We start from the raw sequence: 21,113 nt of genomic DNA on the forward strand, positions 1-21,113 counted from the left end.
GAGACAAGACCCCCAAACCCCTATTTCATGTGTTCCCATCAATGTTGAAACAAAGGTACATTTCCCTTTGAAATGTTGGGGATAATAAGTGAAGCATAAGTTAAGTACAAGTACCTCCACTTTAAACCTAAGCACAGTTACTGAGTAAATGTACTTTCCACCACAGGTTTGGTCAAATCCCACTTAGTCCATACTGGCAGAATTTTAAAAAAAATCAAGCGTGGAGACCCGAAGAAGTCAAAGCATTTTACTTCTTGTGTTCACTCTTAAATATTAAACTGTAATTTGGGGACTGAACCCTTGCTCCCGTGCACCGAGCTGAAGCCGTCTGTCAACCTGTCTCCGATTCTACATGCCTGTCAGCAGCAAATGCACTTGAAAGATTAATGTATAGTCCTGCAAGCCGAGCCAGTGCGCCTCAGCGTTTCCCTCTGTGGGCGCACAGAGGAGGCTTTCAGCATGTATGTGATGATTTGCAGATGAAGAAGATGGTTAGTTTAAGGAGTAAGGCGATACCAATGCAGTATGTCACAAAAACCAAACAGTTCATTGGCTTCAGTAGCAGACAGAAGTCATAATAATAAGAACCTGTCAGTTAATTTCTTCCTGGGGTTTATCTTAAAGGGACAGTTCACCCCAAAATCAAAACTAAACTTTTTTCCTCTTGCCTGTGTTGTGAGCAGTTTCATGAAGGAACTATTTTCTTTCTACCAATCTACATTCACCAAAGGAAGCGTGCATCTACTGCTAGCTCTCCTAGCACCACTGAGCAAGCTAACGTTACAGTTCAGCCAAGGAGGACGCCATTAATGTTTACATTTTGCACTGTCACAAACCTCGTCCATGAGTAGATGCACACTTCCTTCTGCACTGTGTTCGGCAGAAAGAAAATAGTTCACACCAAGGTCTGTGGATTATCTTGAGTAACCGGGTCATGATTTCTGGAAAGAGACATTGCTGTTGAGTTTTTCAAATGTATGTTCGTGGCGCTTTGAGCACCACAAGCTGAGCATCCTCTTGTTCGATTATATTGGAGAAAAGGACAACATCTCTACGGCCGATACCTCCGATACTTGACAATTCACACCAAAACTATCTAGACTGACAAACAGCACTACAGGTAAGAGGAAAAATGTGTATTTCATTTGGGGTTTAACTGTCCCTTTAAGCTATAATAATATAATCATACAAAATTTTGAAACTTCAAGACTTTTAAGGACCCATAAACTCAACGTCAGCGAACTAGCATACCGGAAGGAGAGATGGAACACTAGGAGAAAACAAAGAAACGTACATGATGATAAACGAAACATCACACATTGATGCATTTTACATTGAAAGCTACAGAAAATAAATTTGCTTCTATGTTACATCACGTGGAAGGTTATCAACAGAAGATTACTGCAACAAGTTCATTACACACAACAAAATTCGATGACCTTTCCGAAACTTTCAAAGATTTCTTGGAATTCCGTGACTTTTTCAAAACTTTCAAAGATTTCTTCGAATTCCGTGACTTTTTCAAAACTTTCAAAGATTTCTTCGAATTCCGTGACTTTTCCAGGCCTGGAAAATGTGACTGTGAAATTCTATGGCTTGTCCAGGTTTTCCATGACCTTGGGAACCCTGATAATAATAATACATCATGTTGGTTATATTTTGTATTAATAATCAAAATCAGTTAAGTAGTAGCAGAAAATAGAAATACTCCAGTATATTTACCTCAAGTACAGCAAGTAAATGCACTTTGCTTGTTTGCGATCGCAGTAATAACGGCAAGTACGGCTTTGAATAGAAAACCCTTTTATTACTGATACACCATTCAAATAAAACTCTGAACAACCCATTCACACACTGTCTAAAAACAGACACTCCATTTTGATAAAACGTTGACAAACAGTGGCACAAAAATATAAAGACAGAAAAAAGTAAGGCAAGTTCTTTACAAAAAAGTGAGATTCTTAGATAAATATGACAGACAAATTAAAAAGGCACAAGGTATATATATATATATATATATGTGTATATGTGTATGTTTATATATAAAAAGACCATGCAGGCACATTAGGATGGAACGGGGTTGGTCTCAATATAATCAGCTGAAGTGGCTTCCTGTTGTCCTGGACTGGCTTTGTCTGGTGTCGTGTTGTTACTAAGATCATGGGGATCTTGCGGGGCCCGTGGGAAGCTTGGGGCCCCAGTGTTACAGAAGACAAAACATTGGCAGATGCTGAGGTAAACTGCATTTTCGTTTGAGTAGATTGAAAACAATGCTTTCTCTATGGCTTTAAGCAGAATTCCCTCTTTTAAAACAAATGAATCCCTTAAATTAAACAGTCAGTCTTTGGTAGAAAACAAAAAGCAATGGTAGTTTAAACAATTGGCCCGCAGAGGGAGGAAACAAAGTGTGTAGAAAGCTCCACTGGTCCCTGGATCATTCAGAAAAGATCAATTGGAATTTCTTCATCTGACCACCAGGGGGGAGCAGAACGCCACAAAACTGTACTTAATCCCATAAGAGCAGAAAACGTCAATGACTGAGGCGACCCACACAATGCAAAGAAAGAGGAAGAAGAAGCCTTGCCATCCAAAAAGGAGTGGTAGAGGAACAAGATTGAAATTAGCATGTACTGGAAGATGAAGAGCTCATTCAGAGTCCAGAGAGATAATAAATCCAGTGTTTGGCACCTTATCATGAGGGCGATGTGTTCTCAAAGGAAGGCCAGCTTCTCAGAGCATGAATGACTGGGTGTGTTTGAAATCCTGGGGCTGCAGGGGGGAGAGAGAAAAAAACAAATGCTTTAAGCATTGAATTGTTTTCCGGTTTCAGAATTATGGCTCTCAAGGTGACGGTGGCGTGATTTCAATCAAAAACACAGCAACATTGATTAGGTAAGTACGAGCTGCTCATGCTTAAGTCAGCGCTTTGCTCATGTCACCACTCGGAGCTTAACATGAGAGGGAGAGGAACGTGGGGACAGATGTGGGGAGGAAGAGGACAAAGGGAAAAAAGAAACACTTACTTCTTGGGGCGGAGGGATGTAGTTGACATTGGACCTGAAAGATAAAGACACGGGTAAGCACATTGGACAGTTTGACACAGTCACAAAGAAGAGAAGAAACTCGAGGCAGACAGCTGTATCCTGAGTCATATCTTGCCCTGCATAAATAATGCACATCATACATGGCAAACCTCCCACCGGGTAAAAAGGAAAGTCTGACTCTTAACTCTCACCAGCTGAGCAGGATTATATTAAGCTGGCGAGAGAAAAGCGTGGTTCAGGATTTGTGATAAACAGTTGGTATACACTGATCAGCCACTACATTAAAACCACAAGAGTGATTGTCTTGTTCCAGTGCATTGTTCTGCTGGGAAACCTTTGGTTCTGGCATTCGTGTGGATACTACTTAACATGCACCACCCATGCAGACCAAGTACCCCCCTTATGGCATCGGCCTCCCCAGCAGGTCCAGAGGAACGTGACAAAAACCTCAAGGCACTGACTTGGCCTCCGAACTCCCCAGATCCCAGTTTGATCAAGCATCCAAGGGACATGCCAGTATCCCCACCTCACAGGATTCAAAGGATCTCCCACCAGACTTCAAAGGGACACCCCCAGAGGTCCTGTGTCCATGCCTCGACAGGTAAGAGGCCTCACTGTGGATCGGATTTGGCACTGACCTTTTGAGGCATGGACATAGGACCTCTGGGGTATCGGCACGACCCAGGGATGCCCGATCGGATTGGGATCTTGGGAATAGGAGGCCAGGTTGACGCCTTGAGCTCTATGTCAACGCTCCTCGGGCCATTCCTGAGCAGAGTTTGTAGTGTGGCATGGTGCAACAGAGTTTGGGAGGGGTGGTGCATGTCAAGTGGCATCAACATGAATGCCAGGAGCAAAGATTTCCCAACAAAACACTGCACTGGAACAAGATGATCAATGTCAATCAATGTCTGGTCTGTCTATGGAAGCAAAAGGGGGCCAAAATAATTTTATTATCTGCTGAATATTTAAAGTAATAAATTGACATTTTGATAAAAACGCTTTGGCTACTGTCCTGCCAGGCACCCAGCAAAGACTCTAAGAAGGCTCTGCACCTGACTGAGAAATAGTTTTGTACATTAACCCTCTCACTAAACTGCAGATTTTCAGGTTTCACTACAAAACATCCTGTTTGTTAGCTTGGCTTTATCTAAGTTTCCAACACCTCACTAATAGCCAGATAAAATGACTTCTTGGAGTCTCTGCTGGTTGCCTGACAGGACAGTCACCCAAGCACATTCACCACAGTGTCAAAGTATTCCTTCGTTGTGTATACGATTGAAATTATTACGGCCATTGGTTGCTTCCATATCTATCTGTCAGCCTAGGGGTCACACTCACGTGTCCTCAGTTCTGTGCAGGGTTTGGCTGCTGATGTGGGCTGCACCATGACACTGGGAGATCCAAAATGACCTGTGGGGGTCAGCGTGGTGGCTTTAAAAAGGGTTAACAATGGGGGGGGGGGGGGGTCATTTTGGAGTCACACTGCACACCATGCTTTGATCGGTGATTGGGCAGGGGATTCATTAGTATCACTGATGTGACAGGTGTTTTGCGGTAACCCTAGTGGTGGTAACGTGCCTATGATTCATACATATGAGTCCTGTATCATAATGTGTGTGCTTGAACCATCTCTAGGGTTTACAGAGGATGGTCCGAAGAAGAGAAAATATCCAGTGAGCAGCAGTTCTCTGGGTGAAAATGCCTTGTTGATGTCAGAGGTCAGAGGAGAATGGCCAGACTGGTTCAAGATGATAGAAAGGCAACAGGAAGTCAAATAAGCACTGGTTACAACCAAGGTCTGCAGAAGACCATCTCTGAACCAACAACACGTCCAACCTTGAAGCAGATGGGCTACAGCAGCAGAAGACCACACCAGGTGCCACTCCTGTCAGCTAACAACAGGAAACTGAGGCTACAGTTCACACAGACCAAAACTGGACAATAGAAGATTGGAAAAACATTGCCTGGTGTGATGAGTCTGGATTTCTGCTGCCACATTCAGATGGTAGGGTCAGAATTTGGCATCATGGATCCATTCTGCCTTGTATCAACGGTTCAGGCTGGTGCTGGTGGTGTAATGGTGTGGGGGAGATTTTCTTGGCTCACTTTCGGCCTCTTACTACCTTTGGTATGTGGTGGAACAGGAGTTTCACATCATGGATGTGCAGCAACTATGTGATGCAATCATGTCAATATGGACCAACATCTCTGAGGAATGTTTCCAGCACCTTGTTGAATCTATGACTCCAAGAATTAAGGCAGCTCTGAAGGCAAAAGGGGTCCAACCTAGAACTAGGAAGGTGTACCTAATAAAGTGGCTGGTGAGCGTATACCTTATGATACAGGAATCATATGCACAAGTCATAAGCACACATAACTAGTGTTACCGCGATGAACCTGTACAGACATGCAGCCAATCGTGATGTAGCAGAGCTCAACAAAATGCTGGGGTGAGCAGGTCAAGTGGTGAGCCAATCACATGCAGCAATCCAATACCCTGATATACAGCGTCTAAATCCTACGACTCTCTTTCAAGTTTGTATCACAGCTGTGGAAGTGTCATTGAGCAAGACATAAAAGGTTCAGTTGGTAACTTCATAAAAATAACTTTCTGTCATATTTGCTGTGCCTGAATGAAGCAACCAATCAGAGCCGAGGAGTCTCTAACACAGTCTTTAAACGTCAAACTAGGCAGTGCTGATCAAATATGAATCAAGATTTGGTTACTGTATTCCCTATTTTACGCCTTAGATGTTTTCAGAAACATATTTTAGTTACTCTTTCGCCGTAACATAAGAGTCGATATATCGATTCAGTTATCAAAGATCCAACGTCATCGATGCAAGGTGAAAATTTCATTCTATACCGCCATCTTATTATGCCTTTATTTTCAAATTCTGTGTCACGATGAGGATAACGTTATTTACTTCAGAGTAAATCAGCAGTGTCGTACCTGCCTGGATTAGCATCTCACTCCGCTAGCTTCGCTAACATTAGCTGCTCTGTTTCAACAATGTTCGGCTGAAAAAACGTGCATGCAGGCTGAAATTCAACTGTGCTGTTCTGTCGGGAGATGCAGCGACTTAAAACAATGGTGAATACGAAAAATAATAAAGTTACATGTACATTTTTAAGCTATGAGTAGAGAGAAAAAGTCCGCTAGCTGCTAGGCTAATGTGTGCTACGTAAAACATGCTTAAGCTAATACGCATATGTAATCATTTCTGGCAGAATTTCAATTGAATTAAATTATCTTTTGCGGCCAAAAGCAAAAAAGAAAGGGGTGGCAGCTTCTTCTGTAACACATTATGATAAATGGGCATTTAATATCATCTCACATCGATCGTAGCCCCCTGAATCACATCGTTTCGAAATCGTATCGTAGCAGACTTTGTAATTTTGGCAAATATCGAATCGGGATTAAACCGATGATTTACACCCCTATTTGTGACCTGGAAACAGCTAAACAGTACACTAAAATATGTTTCTTAAACATTAAGGCAAGAAGAGGATAATGGAGTAACAGAATCTTGATTCTTCTTTTTGATCAGCGCTGTCTAGTTTCACAAGAAGTGATTGACAGCTGCATTAGAGACACCTCAGCTCTGATTGGTTGTTTTGCTGGGTATTTATTAAATAAAGCTATATATGTGTACATCTGTTTCATCTGTGACAATTTTCTCATCTATTTACAAGATGTTGTTATGAGTGACAAAAATAAATACAAGAAGTAAACGAGAATGTTCCTTCACATATCCATTTCAGACACTAGCTTGGGGAGCTATGAATATGTAATGCAACCATCAGAGTACACAGACAGCTGATAAACATTTATTTAGAGTCAGGTCTTGTTTGGAGGATCTTAAATCTCAGTGACAAACAGCCCAAATTCGCCTCCTTTTCGCAGCAACCATCGACTGTAAGGACGAGCTAAAATTGGACTGTGGTCAGCGTCTAGGATGATGTAACGTTCGTCCATGTAACCAGGACCCCTTGACTGTTTTTCCTCTAAAAGGCAGAGCTGAAGCCGAGATCTGCATTCCTGCTTTGTTAACTTGTGCTTACTATTGGTGCATCAGATATGGTGTCACATTGTCTTTGAGTCTTTGTGAAGAAGCCTGTTCTATAAATAGGAAGTTGACACTGACAGCTCCAGTTAGCTCAGTGGGATAAGCATCAGACTTTAACCTAGACAAAGAGCTTTCGCATCAGCTACAAGGAGAGCTCCGCAATGACTCTCCATCAAACGACGCGGGGTAACAAGCCAGTAATCAAATAACATAAAGTCAAGCAAATTAGGCCAGTCACACGAGGACATGCATTTAGGTCTCTGTGGTTTCTGACCGAGCATCCAAACGTCCTTTCGCCCAGTCGTGTGTGTAAACGCACTCACATCCCTCTGTCATGCCACAGTCTCATTCTTCAATCTCTTCAATATCTAAGTAATCCATTTCAAATTACCCAACCAATCAGTTTAATTGCTTGCAATTCTTTCTACTGCCAATATTTTCCTCCTCGCTGATTAACAGCCGGTAATTATTCCATAATTATGTTGCACTGATTATTTCTCCCCCTTTGAATGTCTGCATTTTTAGACGTCTTGCTACACAGTTTGACATGATCTCAACAGATATATGTCTGTAAAAAACAACCTTTTCCCATGGTTTTCACATCTGCTGGTGCCAATCACGGGACCAGCAGCAACACAGGCGCTGCCGTGGCCACAGCTGTCACTGTATACAGTCCTGACTCAGCACACAGACACGCAGTCTCGGTGCAACAACAACCCACGCAACCTCCCCCGCCTCCCGCAGTCTTAAGTGTGTAGGGTATTAGCCTGTGTTTGGTCACATCGATGGTAATGCAATCACAGAGCTCTTACCTTCCTCTGTGTCCTGCTGATGGATGAGTCAGGAGGAGAGAAAATACAGTGAATGTCAGAGTTTATGTTTTCTCAACAAAAAAAAAGAAGCTATTAATTGATGTACTGATTGTGCAAGTAGACAAAGTGGTTATTTGATTGGAGGAAAAAAACAGCAAACATCCGACTAAAGAGACAAACTCACGGCTGAAGAAACCGTTGCGGTGTAAGACGAGTCCCCCGCATCCGCAGATCACAATGACCAGGCAGACCACCACCACAGCTGCCACCACGGCCGAGACGTTGACGTCCTCTGGAGGAGAGAGGGGAATAAAGACTGAGTTATGGTATGTCAGTCAAAGTACTGAAGTACTGTAGCTGTGTACGTCCTTATCTGAATGTGTGAAAACATTTTGTATGAGTGCATTCAAATGTGTGAATGTGTAAGAACGTTTTGATCAAATTAATTCAAATGTCTGAATGTGTTAAAAACAAAAACAAAAAACTAGACTAAGAGATTGAAAATGTCTGTAGCTGTGCATGACAATATGTGAACAGATGATAAAGATTTGTGAGTGCATAAAGATTTGCACAAACATTACCTTTACAAAAAAGGTTTGCAGTTACTTATCTGTTTGTAGATAAAAAAAAAAAGAAGAGCTGAAATAAATCTACGTTTACTTTTGTCCCACATTTGACACATTGAATGTGATGAATTTACTGTTTAACAGACTACAAATGAGAAGAATCAGCTAGCTAGCGCACGCCACGATCCCTCCGCCTCACTCCTGGCAGCTAATCTAACAGTACTTCACAGGAAGGAGAGCAGATGGCAGCTCTGGAGATGGACCTTTAGGTGGTGGCTGTAGCAGTTTGCAGTCAGTCTGCGCAAACCCCAGCTGAGGATCAGATGCCTGACCACCCCAATTCCATGCGGGATTAGCAAACTTTCTGTTGCTGCTGTTACACAAGTGCTGATTTTGAGTAACTACAGCTGCTAACTGAGGGTCTATCTGTGAAGCGGCCATTTGCTCTCTCCTTATGGGCTTCCCTGGCACTTTATTTGATATACAAACTTTAATTTGATGTTTTTTTGTGCACTCTGGCTCCTAGTGTACATTAAAAGTCCAACAAAAATTCCCAATGTGAATTAATTTATTTTCACTGTACATTAGAAAATGGATGGGGGCCACTAGGCACCTAACTGGGGGCCATATATGGCTGGCAGAAAACACTGACGTGCAATACATCGTGATATGGTAGTTTTAGCTAATTAGCTAAAATTAGCTTGCTAACACGGACAAATTTCTAGCTAACGTAGCAAAACACTGCCTTCAGTGGATAACATCAGCTTCATCCAGACTCACGCAGCTAGTTTGCAGAAAACTGTATCAGCTAACGTTAAGAAACAACCAACACAATGTAGCATAGCTAAGCTACAGCTAGCTAGCGCTCATATTGCTAGCTGTTTCCCAAGCAGATCTGGTTGAAGCCACAGACTCGGAGCAAAATGTCTCACCACCCTGGCTCCATGATTGATCCGTGATATTTGAATGTATTCATTCAAAATGTTGTGCACTTTCAAATATGGTCAAACACAGCGACAGTACTTTTGTCCCTATTTTGACTCCATACGTGGTGAATAGATTTTGCTATTCCCAATCTCAATTTATTGAAGCATATATGTCAAAAAGACTGGGAGATATGTGAACTCCTAACAGTGGTAACCATTAAGTCTCCAAGCATAAACAGGAAGACCGTATTTTAATTTAACTCCCATCTAATGCCTTTTCCTGTACACCAATAACATTTCCCATAATTTATTAAAAGCATAAAATGGCTGCTTGCATTAACCTAGAGTACATTATATAATTTATTAACAAGCTGATGAGATTTCCAAGCAAAGCAGCATGATTTTACACCCTGTAATTTGTCCCAAAATGGACACAGTAGTAGCCCTTCGAATTTTAAGTACATTTCTAAAGGGGGTTTCAGATTTTAGAAGCAGGGTGGATTAAGTTTAGGAGGCTTTTCCTCTCCACTGCATCCCTGATTTTCTCCAGTGCTGAAAGGTGTGTTGAAGAGGCAGGAAGAAGTGTGGAAACACACACATAAAACACACACACCTATCGTCATGTGCTTGCCCTCGCACATCTTGGGCGGTCCCACTCCGTTCGAAGCCAGGCAGCTGTATCGACCGGTGTCCTCTTTGGCTACTGCTTTAAACTCCTGCATGAGAGACAGAGAGGGAGGGAGGAAACCTTTATGGTGATGGCTTCAGCTTTCAGTTGAAGCATTTGTTCTACTGAAGTGTCCTTGAGCAAAAAAACACTACCTACTATCCAACCAGGGAGCGCTCAACAAAAACTGACAGCATCATTTTCTTGTTTTAAAAGCACATGATACTGCAAGGAGACAGTGAACTATTTCCCACACATGCTCACCAGTACTCCTGTGCGTGAGTTGATTAGATAGGTGGCGTTGGCATTGCGTGGCGGGCTGATCTGCTGGTTGTCCTTGTACCAGGAGTATGTCGCAGGCGGGATGCTGTGCCGGTCCCTACAACGCAGCTGCACCACTGAGCCTGTCACCGCCCCGCTGGGGATTTCACAGGACGGGGTTTGAGGGGGCACTGGATGACAGGACAAGTTAGGAGTTAAAGACACATCATCGAAACCTGGAAAAACAAGCCAGTCTCTTAAACCTTTAAGCTGTAATCAGGGATTCTCTTTCAGTCGTACCCAGGACTTTGAGCGTTACATTGGTCTCGCCCAGGTTGACGGAGTCATGAGGAGCACTGATCTCACAGCGGTACTCCCCAGCGTCCTCCTGGGTCACGCCTCTCAGCGTCACAGTGGCCCCGTCAATGGTAGCTCGGCCCTCAAAGGGACCTGAAAGAAAGGACAGAAGGTCAGGAAGACCAAAGAGGAAATGTCTTGTCTAGCTGCAGGCTATGGCCACGACGTCCATATGGGTTTAATCCATACATTACATTAGTGTGCCACATTCAGATCACAGTGTTGCATAATTCTCCTTCTTCTACGTCTTCTAAGTGCAGTTATACAGTAGGTGCTTGGTGTTGCAGTAGTTCGTAGGGTTGAGCAGAGTAATTGGGTCGGATAACGTCCTTTTCATATCATCTGAGAAAAACATGCCAATATCCGTACTCTGAAGATCAATCCTGAGACTGTCCTGTTAACAGTCTTCTAATCGGATCAGATCACAAGACGTTTTCACAGCGCCGTAACAAACAAACTAGGTCACTTGTAGGGCTGCTGTCAACTTCACTTGAAAGTGCTGGTTTGAAACTCCCTCCAAGTTTTTGTTTGACTGGAGATATGACAGTTTTAATTTGATAGTACAAAAATATTTATCCATGCGTAAAATTTGGATGGGAAGGTAATTTTTTGTCATTTTACAAAATGGAAATCTACGTGATGAATATACCAAAGAGGTCTGATGTGGATAGGGGACGGGGCCAAAATCGCCGCACCTGAAGTCAACTGCAGGAGTTAGCAGCGGGAGCTAGTGGCGAGAATGTTTTAGTTGGGAGAAGAAAGAGTGTAATTTGGCATAGTTTGTACTGAAGAGTTGCAGCTGACAAGGTAAAAAAAAAAAAACGCCTATAAATATACATGTTTTTTAAGGGAAATATTTGTATATAGTTTTACTATATTTCAGTTTTACCTTTATATGTTTATATTTGAACATGTTTGTGGTTTCTATTGTAATAAATAGCATATTTTTTTAATTTGGATTTGATGATTTTGGTGTATTTTTGGGCCCAATACGCTAAAAAAGTAAGTTAAAGTGACAAAATAATTGTCAGATCATATAGGTGAAGGCAAAATCAAAAGTATTCAAAAATGGCCAAAATAGGCTCAGAGGTCTAACGAAACAACTTTTGGTTAGGTTCCACCCACTTCCTGTTTAAGTCGCACCCACTTCCGGTTCAAACTGTACTGAGATTTTGAGAATAAAGTCGTAATATTACAAGAAAAAACTCGTAATATTATGAGAATAAAGTTGTAATATTATGAGAATAAAGTCGTCGTTTTTAAGGAAATAACCAACAACAAACAGACACACACATTTGTAATATACAGTAATATTACAAGTTTTTTTGGGAATAAAGTCGTAACTGAGAAAAAGTCGTAATATTACGAGAATAAAGTCGCAATATTACGACTTTTTCTCAGTTACGACTTTATTCCCGTAATATTACGACTTTTTGTCAGTTACGTCTATTCTCGTAATATTACGACTTTTTGTCAGTTACGACTTTATTCTCGTAATATTACGACTTTATTCTCGTAATATTACGACTTTTTGTCAGTTACGACTTTATTCTCGTAATATTACGATTTTATTCTCGTAATATTACGACTTTATTCTCGTAATATTAGAAGTTTTTTCTCGTAATATTATGACTTTATTCTCAAAATCTTTTTTTCTTCAATATGGCCCTAATACTCCGTCGTAAAACTGCCATCCCGAGTACAGATAATTTAGTTGGCTGAACAGAAACAGATAATGGTGTACTTGTTCATCCCTTGTAGTCAAGGCTGGGTGACATGGAGAAAATCGAACATCATAGTATTTGTGACCAAACACCTTGATATCAATATAATATGGAGCCCTGCAGTAGCTGGGTTTTAACCAAGCAACATGGACATATACTAACAAGTCAGCTTTCCAGGAAATGGCCTTGCTAACAGACAGACTATCATGCATCTGTAAATCCTTTCAACAAAAGGCTAAGGTAAGGGAGGATTACCAACTGAGCAAAGTGGCTTCAGGACTCCAGGAATCCTTAAAGCCCCAGTTCACACTGTCGTAAAACAAGAACTTTAAGGCCACAGGACACATTTACATGTATCAGCAAGCATGAAACAGCAAATTTGGTGCCCTGGGGGCCCCTAATCGGATAATCCAGCCAGTGGGTGGAAGACTAGGGCTTTTCATGAATTTACAAGATACTTGTTGACACTGTGAGAGCAGAAACTCTTCATTCATGCCACCTTTTAAAGCAAATTCAGCTGTGAAGTAAAGGAGACTTGACATATTTGAGAAGGCTAACTGCGCTGCCTATAAAAGAGACTGACCGGGTGAAAGCGACTGTATGATTTATTATTTATTTCACCCATTAAATCCACATCCTAAACCACAAAGGAGGGGAATCAAGGATACGAGACAGGTTCAGATTTCACACTTTGACACCTTTGGCACAGACGGCGCTAACATATCTCTTACAGTCGATCCGTTACTCCTATCTCACAGTGCCCAGGTGGTATTTCTTACTCATCCTACGAGGCAAACCGCTTCCAGCTGGTGCTGCAAGCTGATTAAAACAAATGCCCTGTTTGTCACTCTGGGGATAAACAGCAACAGGCGGCTTTCTCACCTTTGAAGTGTCCATCAAAGTACACAAAGGAAACATCTTTCCCCTTTTTCTTCCACTCGATGCGTGGGTTCGGGTCTCTCTCTGTGCGGAACGTGCAGGACAGCACCGCGTCTGTAAAAAGGGAGGCAATGAGATATTTATGGCAGAAAAGTGAAGCCTTCAATCAGAGGCATTTTTAACTGCTTGGTCTATTAATAGCCACATGGTTTATTCTGTCAGAGAGAATCTGATAAAGCAGCAACTCCTCAGGGGAGAAATGACTCGACAGTGAGACGAGGCAGCCCGGAGATATGCTGCTTTTTCTGGCTCACCTGAGAACTCCTGCACCTCCACCTTGTGTTTGTTGGTCGACACGGTGACAGGAGCGGAGGGGGAACCTGGTGGCGGTGGAGAGGAAGAGGGGAGGGAGAGTGGGAGATAAAGAAAAGAGGGGTGAGAGCATTTTCAGAAGGCAATATCGCTTGTCATCCATTAGGGGGCAAGGTGAATTGGGTAAAGTGCTCCACATTGCCCGCCAACTGCAAGAGGAGAATGCTTAATGGCTGTCTTTGGTCTACTGTCTGAGACAGACACAACTGTCTCACAGTCTTCAGGAGATCCGAGGTAAGGGCAGGATTACTCCCTCTTCCGCTTTAATCCAGCAGGCTTAAGCAGCGTATGTTTACTTAAGCGCAGGTTAGGACAAGGTCACCAAGCATCTCACCAGAAGCTTGTCCAGATTAACCTGATGTATGAGGGGCATTAGCGAAGAGGCGGACGGCATGCTGCCCGTGTTTGTTTCCCCTGCAGTCTGTATGTCACTGATACAACCCATCCAAACAGGAAGAGGAAGCAGGAGCTACCCTTCCTGTGTGCTGATTGGTTTACAGGACAGATTATTGTCTGGTCGTCCTGTTGTTAAATACAGGTTCAGCGTGGGTGAAGGTTACCTGAGGGGAAAAGCAGGTTAGAAACACTCTCTGGTGCTGCACCAGTAACATCTCCCAAAGGTCTGCAACTTAAGAAAATGGGAAAAGATTTTTCGACTGAAGGCCATGCATTTTTGAAATTACATAATAAATGTTGAATGGGCCTCAGGGGTACTGACTCAGAACATTAAGGGCTATGAAAAACCTTTAACAAACTTTTAATTTGTCGTAGTGAAGACGTCACCTTCACATACTCTTGAAAGCAAAAAGCTTAAAGGTCCAGTGTGTAGGTAGGATTTAGGGGGATATATTGGCAGGAAATGGAATGTAGTATGTTTTATTTAACTGTATAATATACATTACAATGAGCCGTTTATATACAAGTTACATTAAACTACTTTATTAAATGTTTTTACCGGTTTAAATCACTGGGTCCATTTGTTTGAGAGGAAGAGTCTTATGTGGATAATTCGACTCCTGCTAAAAATCACCTGAAAGTCTGGATCTTAAGTTATCAGAGAGAAAAGGTGAGCACAAATAAGCAGGTGCTTGGCTAGCATCCCGTCTCTGACATGCCAAACACCATCGGAGAAACATTGATTTGTGCATGAAACTGCTTTATTCAGCATTTTTACCGCTTTAAATCACCCGGTCTGTTTGTTTCAGAGAGGAAGAGACTTCTGCGGATAATTCACCTCCCTGTTAAAACCGTCCCAACATCTGGATCTTAAATTATCAAAGAGAAAAGGTGACATGCCAAACACCATTAGAGAAACCTAGATTTGTGCGTGAAACTGGTTTATTCAGCATTTTTACCTCTTTAAATCACCGGGTCTGTTTGTTTCAAAGAGGACCAGACTTCTGTGGATAATTCGGCTCCTGGTAAAAACCTCCTGAACAAAGAACACTGAAGGAATTCTAACCAGGAGAAGTTTCAGCTGGTTGCGATCTGCAGTCCTCATCACTAGATGCCTCTTAATTCCCCTAAATCTTACACACTGGACCTTTAATAACTCCCCACAAAACACACTCTCTCTCTCACACACACATTTACTTTTCCTGCCATTGTCTCTGCAAATGGCATGATGCATACAGATCTCCCAACTTCAAAACATATACTGGAATTACCGTGACCAGTTTCCTGTTTGTCAGTAACTTCCTGTGTGGGCCCATTGTCAGTGGACTGAGTTACAGGAGTTTTCTCCTGTGGAGGCAGGGTGACGTGGAAGAATAGAGGGCAAGTTGAGACAAAGGGCAGGAAGTGTGTTAAAGAACAGGAAGGCAGCCATGTTGGATGACCATACAAACTGGATCTCATGAGCACACCCAAAGGTCTCTCTCGCTCTTATTTCCAGCTATTTTTAAATTAGCCTTTAAATAAACAACAGGCTATACAATAATAATGGCGTCTGCCAAATGCATCATAACGCAAGTTTTTTTTAAAAGCTTTTCCTGAAGTTGGCTCAATTTACACCAGCTCCACTTGCTCAAACTTTGAGCTAAGTGAATTAAAACTGCACACTCTCCCTCCAGTCGCTCCCTCTTCCTCTTGCTTTGCCATGTGTTGACTTGCGGCAGTGTAACAGGATTATCATCGTAGCCTTGGCTCGCGCACCTCGACACCCTCTGAGGAGCATTGTCTCGCTAAAGGATGAACATGACGAAGGAGGGAGATACAATGAGATTAAAAAGGGACGAGGAGGGACGACAAAGGAGAGATGAGCGGCCCTAAGAATAGAATACAAATGAAGTGGAGTGGAGGAGAGTGAGGCGGGCGGAGGTTGGCGGAAGGGGGGGGCAGAGACCCGCAGAAGCATGAATAAAAGAGAGAGTGGGATTGAAGGCGAGGGAGATCCTCTCAGACAGTGGGACTGTGAATGGGAGAAGCTCTTGTCACATAGTGTGAGACCAGGCCTGCCGCCACCTTGAAGGGTGTCTCTTTGAGAAAAAAGAGATGTAGCAGGGCTGACAACATGCCCGCACTTTACCGCCGCGCTGACCGACGCACACGAAAGCACACACATCAAAAAATGAGCAAAGAGTCTCTGCATGTGAGGTCCTGCTGCCCCTGTGTCGTGCTTCGCTGTGCTCTACTACTATGAGCACTGTCAGCTTCAATGGCCTCAATTAACTACAAAGGCGTCGAGGCAGACAATGAACACATGGCCTGTTCGGATCATTTCACAAGTGCATGGTGGGTAATGTTCATACGGTGCAGCTTTCTAAATAAAAAGGCCTGCTGTCCGAAAAAGTCAACAGGAAATGTTATTCATGTTTAGAGACAAATGTGTGCTAACGTCTAGAAGTTGACCCACTGAGCTCTGGATGTCCCTTCAGTGTCACGTCTCTGTGTTTAGCCACGTGTCGCTCAGAGTTTTTTGGCTGTATTGTCCAGTAAATGCATGCATCGTAACCGTCACCGTATGTGACTGTTCAGGAAGTGAACAAGGGTTTCTGCGTCATCCATCCTGACTTGAACGCAACTCGAGAGTTTTCAAACTTAAACAAGGTCAGCAGTGTTTCCGAAGGTCTCCATTTAGGGGGTTCAAAACGCCGTAGTGTGGATGCTATATGTATCAATAGTCATGTGTCTTAAAACTTAAGTGTAGTATTGTGGATGGAGCCTAAAATGTCACTAATTTGAACCCTCAGTCGCACAAGTGAAGGAGGTTTTTAAACACACAGTTGACCCACTGAACTTTGGATGTATCTTCAGTGTCATGTCTCTGTTTTTAGCCACGTGTTGCTCAGAGTTTTTTGGCTGTATTGTCCAGTAAATGCATTGATTGAAACTACTGTTGGGGGGCAGTTTCATGGAAAGCTAGTTTGCTAGCTAACATTAGCTAACTTGCTAATAAATACTGCAAATTCAGATGTTACTGGTATGTTTTCTTACGTTCTACGCATGTCTCCTGACTCACTGCCAGCCAGGCAGCATATATCATACTGGGCAGTTTGTATTTTTCATGGCACATATCTTAGAATATCGGCTGGTTAAACAGAGCAACAAATGGAGCAACCTCTTGCTCAACAGAAAGTGTGTCCTTTGCAGAGGCCAAGTTTCAATTCCTATTATTCTGCCCCTTTCCTGTCACTCCCCAGCTGCTCTTCTATAAAGGCAAAAGCTCTAAAAAAAATATCTTAAAAGAAACTTCTTTGTTATTTGTTGAGGCCCTGACTCTGCTGGTCAATGTTCACCAAAGTTGCGATCATTTTATACTCCCCTAACAGTAGGCAAATATTTGCCAATGTTAATTTCGCTCATGTACAACCTTACCCTAAAATTCAGCTGCAGTCAACATCCAGATTTGGACCATCATTGGCACCAGAAATTTGCCCAAGATTCTGTCGTCACAGTCTAGCACTTGATCGCTACCTTTTTATAAAGCCCAGATCTCTGCAGATAAACACACCACCTCACACTCCTAGCTGGTTATAAGTGATGATTGAGAGACATTACATCTGTATGACATTGTTTTTTGGGGAAAATCCTGCACGGTCTGTCTTTAAGTAGATTTTTAACAAGTATGAATCACAAACTGAAAATGGGTGCTGGAATATGCTTATATAGACTTTTTTTTAGAATAAAGTCTTTCATGTGCCTCACAGCAGGAGGTCTCTGATGGTCCTCCAACATGGCATCAGATATGGCCACTAAGGTAATTAAAATGCGTCTGTGATAGGCCCATTGTGGCTCTGAAGCACAAATAACATCTAGACAAAGGCGTCAACACAGACAAGCTACAGACAAAAACACACACGCGCACACACACACCTCGTGCATGGCATCAACATCAACCAAACACTGCGACAGCTTAAACTCGCAGAGGGACAGCCACCCTCTCGCCTGAGCAAAAATAGAAAGATGGCACGCTCGCTCCTTGGCACGCAGCTTTACTCTCATTACGTGGTCCGTACAGAGTGTTACAGAGACTGGGGTGGGTGTTGCCAGGGCTGTGCCGAGGTCAAAAGCATGGCGCAGTAATAATTAAGGCACTTATTCAAATTAACAGGACAAATGAAAGAGGAAGGGAGATGGAGCCGTGGTACACATCCTGCCCGGCTGCTGTGTGATATAGATAACATGACTGGCACACACGTTTCAAGGCTGTGGGGGTACGGAGAGAAACAAGGAGGACTGAGCGTGTGTGTTCTCCATTTGAACAAAGCCCCTCTGTATGACTGTAACCCTGTGAGCAACAGCTGTCTCAGGCAGACACGGTGTGTGTGAGTGTGTGTGTGTGTGTGTGTGAGGTTGAGGAGGTTGGGTCGCCTGCCACAGAGACCCACCCAAAACATTTCCTCCTGGATTTTTTAAACAATACACTCCACAGGCGTCCAGTGGAGCCGAGGCAGATTTGAAGCTGCTCTGTTAAACTGTTGACGTCCATCTCTGTGCCACACGATGAGTGATTGCTGTCAGGTTGTCCACAGCGGGAGTGGACACACAAACACACACACCTCTGTGAACTCGTGACCTGGTGGCCTGACAGGTGGCAAAATGTGGACAACACAGAGTAAAAATCTGCGTCACTCACTCTCACTGTCTCATCACATCTATCTCACACTGCTACTGCTCCCCTGGAGCCCAAAGACACATACACTGCTTCCTTTTTTTTTCCATCAGGGAAAGTTAGGTGCCTTTTTGTAATTTAAAGAAACAGCTTTTCTCCCGGTGACATCTCCGCCATGAAAACACCTCATCACCAGCAAAAACAGGTTGAAGTTCCTGGTGGTAATCCAACCGCTGACCTCATGCACAGATCTGCCACCTCTTCTGCCAAAGAACGGGTGCCCACCCGCCACCACCATGCCGCCCACACCCATCGGTGGCACCCGGCCAAGTGCAACTTTAAGGGCCAACTTGTAGGAAGCCAGCCTGGCTGCGAATATTCGCCACAGAGGGGCTTTAACTAAACAGGGGGACTGCGGAAGAACATGAAACAAAGAATAGTCGTTCATATTCTAACTTTAAATGTTTAAATTCTGCCACGAAAAATTCCAAATGGATCTTTTTAGGAGGAAAAATACATAAAACAATGAGAACTTTTTGAGTCTAGAGCAGTGGTTCTCAACCAGGAGTCGTTTATGGAGTTACGGGGGCCACCAGAAAAATGGGGATTAGTTTATTTCCAATATTTAATTCCCAGTGTGAGTACGGATCATAGGTTACCAAATCTTTTCAGATGGAGGTCCTTGAAGCCTCATCTTATCACATAGGACCTCTCTTTGATATGATTTTGCTTCAAGGACCTCCATGTACCCTAATGTGATCAATTTAGGGGTCCCTGACTGAAAAATGTTAAGAGCCACTGGACTAGAGCCCAAATTAAATGACTTTTTTGCAGAGTATTGATCCCAGCACCTCCATGGACAGTTAGGATTAAAATCATTATAAATAAACAGTGATCAGAGCAGTTAAATCACACTGGAGCTGCTATCCAGCACTTTACTCATCTGTTCCTATGGTTTATCTCATGGGGACAAGTAGGAAAACACACACAGATAGTTCTTCTGAATAAATAGTTGTCACTTACATTGCATCAGTAAAATTACAATCGGAAGATACAGGGACGTCCCCTCCATTATCGTCCACAACTCTGGCTGAGTCTCGTCTTCCCCGGACGGCGCGATGAGGCAGATCCCGAGCCTCAGCTGTCTTCTCGCACTTGTTCACAACTCTCCAATAATTCATCCAGCTTCCAGGGAATAAACTGTTCTCCAGGGGGAAGCGATCGGACCGGCCCGGCGCGGAGCGGAACGGAGCGAATCGGAGCGGAGCTGCTGGCAGGCGGGCGGATGAGCGGGGCGCACCTCCGGGACGGATCGGTCAGAGAAGCTGGAGTCCTGGGTGAGAGGTCTGGCTGGGGGACGGCGCGGCTCGGTTACTATGAAAGGCGCGGATGAATGTCTTCTCTCCTCCTGTGGTGCGGTTTCGGCGCTGGTTGAGGTGGAGATGGAGGTGGAGGGAGGGCGGGGTGTGCTTTCAGACGAGCAGAGCGGCGGAGCGCCGAGAGCGCAGCGCCGTGTCCAAGACGCGCACTGCACTACCAAGTGACCACATAACGGGAGGCAACTGGGTATGGCAACAAGGTGTGGCACGCATCATACCTTTGTCTGAGCGGGACCCGGCGTGAACATAATGGCTTTTTAAAATATCAGCCTACGGGATGGCACATTTAAACAGACTGAGCTCCTCTTTCTAATCATTTAGGGACTGATCTACAAGTTAGGGAAATATTAGAGTTGATCTTTCATCCTCTACAGTCTGAGGGGTTTATAACTTAGAACTAATGTCTTTATTAATAGTTAACAAATAACAAGGCATCAATTAAAAACAGCTTTTGGGTATCCAGGTTTTGGAAAAACCCCTTTAACTGATATATTTGATACACAGATAAATTAAAGTGCTGCCACAGCAGGGCCGTAACCACCAATTTAACACTGGGGGGGACCCAGCCCTCCAGGGGGGCCTGGGGGGAATTTACCCCAGGAGAAATTTTTAGAAATTTAACAGCTAAATTTTGAAACAAAAATCTTAGATCAGGGGTTCTCAAAGTTTTGACGACCAAGTGCCCCCCCAGAACTCCACAGATTTTAGGACTGTAGATGCTGCTTGTAAAACTCAGAATGCCGTAACTGCTTCCTCCACCTTCTTGTGCGTGTGTGGAACAACTGTGTGTTGTATCCATTCATCCATTTTCACCCGCTTATCCGGGGCCGGGTTGTGGGGGCAGCAGGTCGAGCAAAGCACCCCAGACGTCCCTCTCCCCAGCAACGCTTTCCAGCTCCTCCTGGGGGATCCCAAGGCGTTCCCAGGCCAGATAAGATATGTAATCCCTCCAGCGTGTTCTGGGTCTGCCCCGGGGCCTCCTACCAGTGGGACGTGCCTG

At 43.6% G+C, this 21,113-nt stretch overlaps 1 protein-coding gene across 4 annotated transcripts; it reads right to left on the reverse strand.

The window, feature by feature from the left end:
* Positions 1-1,794: 1,794 nt before the first annotated feature.
* jam2a (junctional adhesion molecule 2a) lies at positions 1,795-20,271 on the reverse strand. 4 transcript variants are annotated; one of them, XM_050063423.1, is made up of 11 exons: positions 19,758-20,271; positions 13,624-13,689; positions 13,313-13,423; positions 10,650-10,799; positions 10,353-10,540; positions 10,035-10,137; positions 8,114-8,221; positions 7,930-7,942; positions 4,386-4,457; positions 3,024-3,057; positions 1,795-2,769 (listed from the first exon to the last, which is right to left on the reverse strand). In XM_050063423.1, the coding sequence occupies exons 1-11, from the start codon at positions 19,804-19,806 to the stop codon at positions 2,731-2,733; spliced, it is 933 nt and encodes a 310-aa protein (XP_049919380.1). In that variant the 5' UTR covers positions 19,807-20,271; the 3' UTR covers positions 1,795-2,730. The 4 variants fall into 4 exon arrangements, with proteins under 4 accessions (XP_049919380.1, XP_049919379.1, XP_049919383.1 ...); XM_050063422.1 differs by having other exon boundaries at positions 7,930-7,945; XM_050063426.1 differs by lacking the exon at positions 4,386-4,457 and having other exon boundaries at positions 19,758-20,269.
* Between the last annotated feature and the right edge of the window lie 842 nt (positions 20,272-21,113).

This window comes from Epinephelus moara, chromosome 15, assembly GCF_006386435.1.
Source record: "Epinephelus moara isolate mb chromosome 15, YSFRI_EMoa_1.0, whole genome shotgun sequence".
In the NCBI taxonomy this organism is placed as follows: Eukaryota; Metazoa; Chordata; class Actinopteri; order Perciformes; family Serranidae; genus Epinephelus; species Epinephelus moara.

What these genes read in the sequence shown, in the direction of transcription:
- jam2a (XM_050063422.1), bottom strand. Translation starts at nt 19,806, where the DNA reads ATGGAGGGGACGTCCCTGTATCTTCCGATTGTAATTTTACTGATGCAA. An exon ending in TGTAATTTTACTGATGCAAT is followed by an intron (nt 13,690 to 19,757) that starts GTAAGTGACAAC and finishes CACCGCCACCAG; the next exon opens with GTTCCCCCTCCGCTCCTGTC. An exon ending in ACTCACGCACAGGAGTACTG is followed by an intron (nt 10,138 to 10,352) that starts GTGAGCATGTGT and finishes TCTCTCATGCAG; the next exon opens with GAGTTTAAAGCAGTAGCCAA.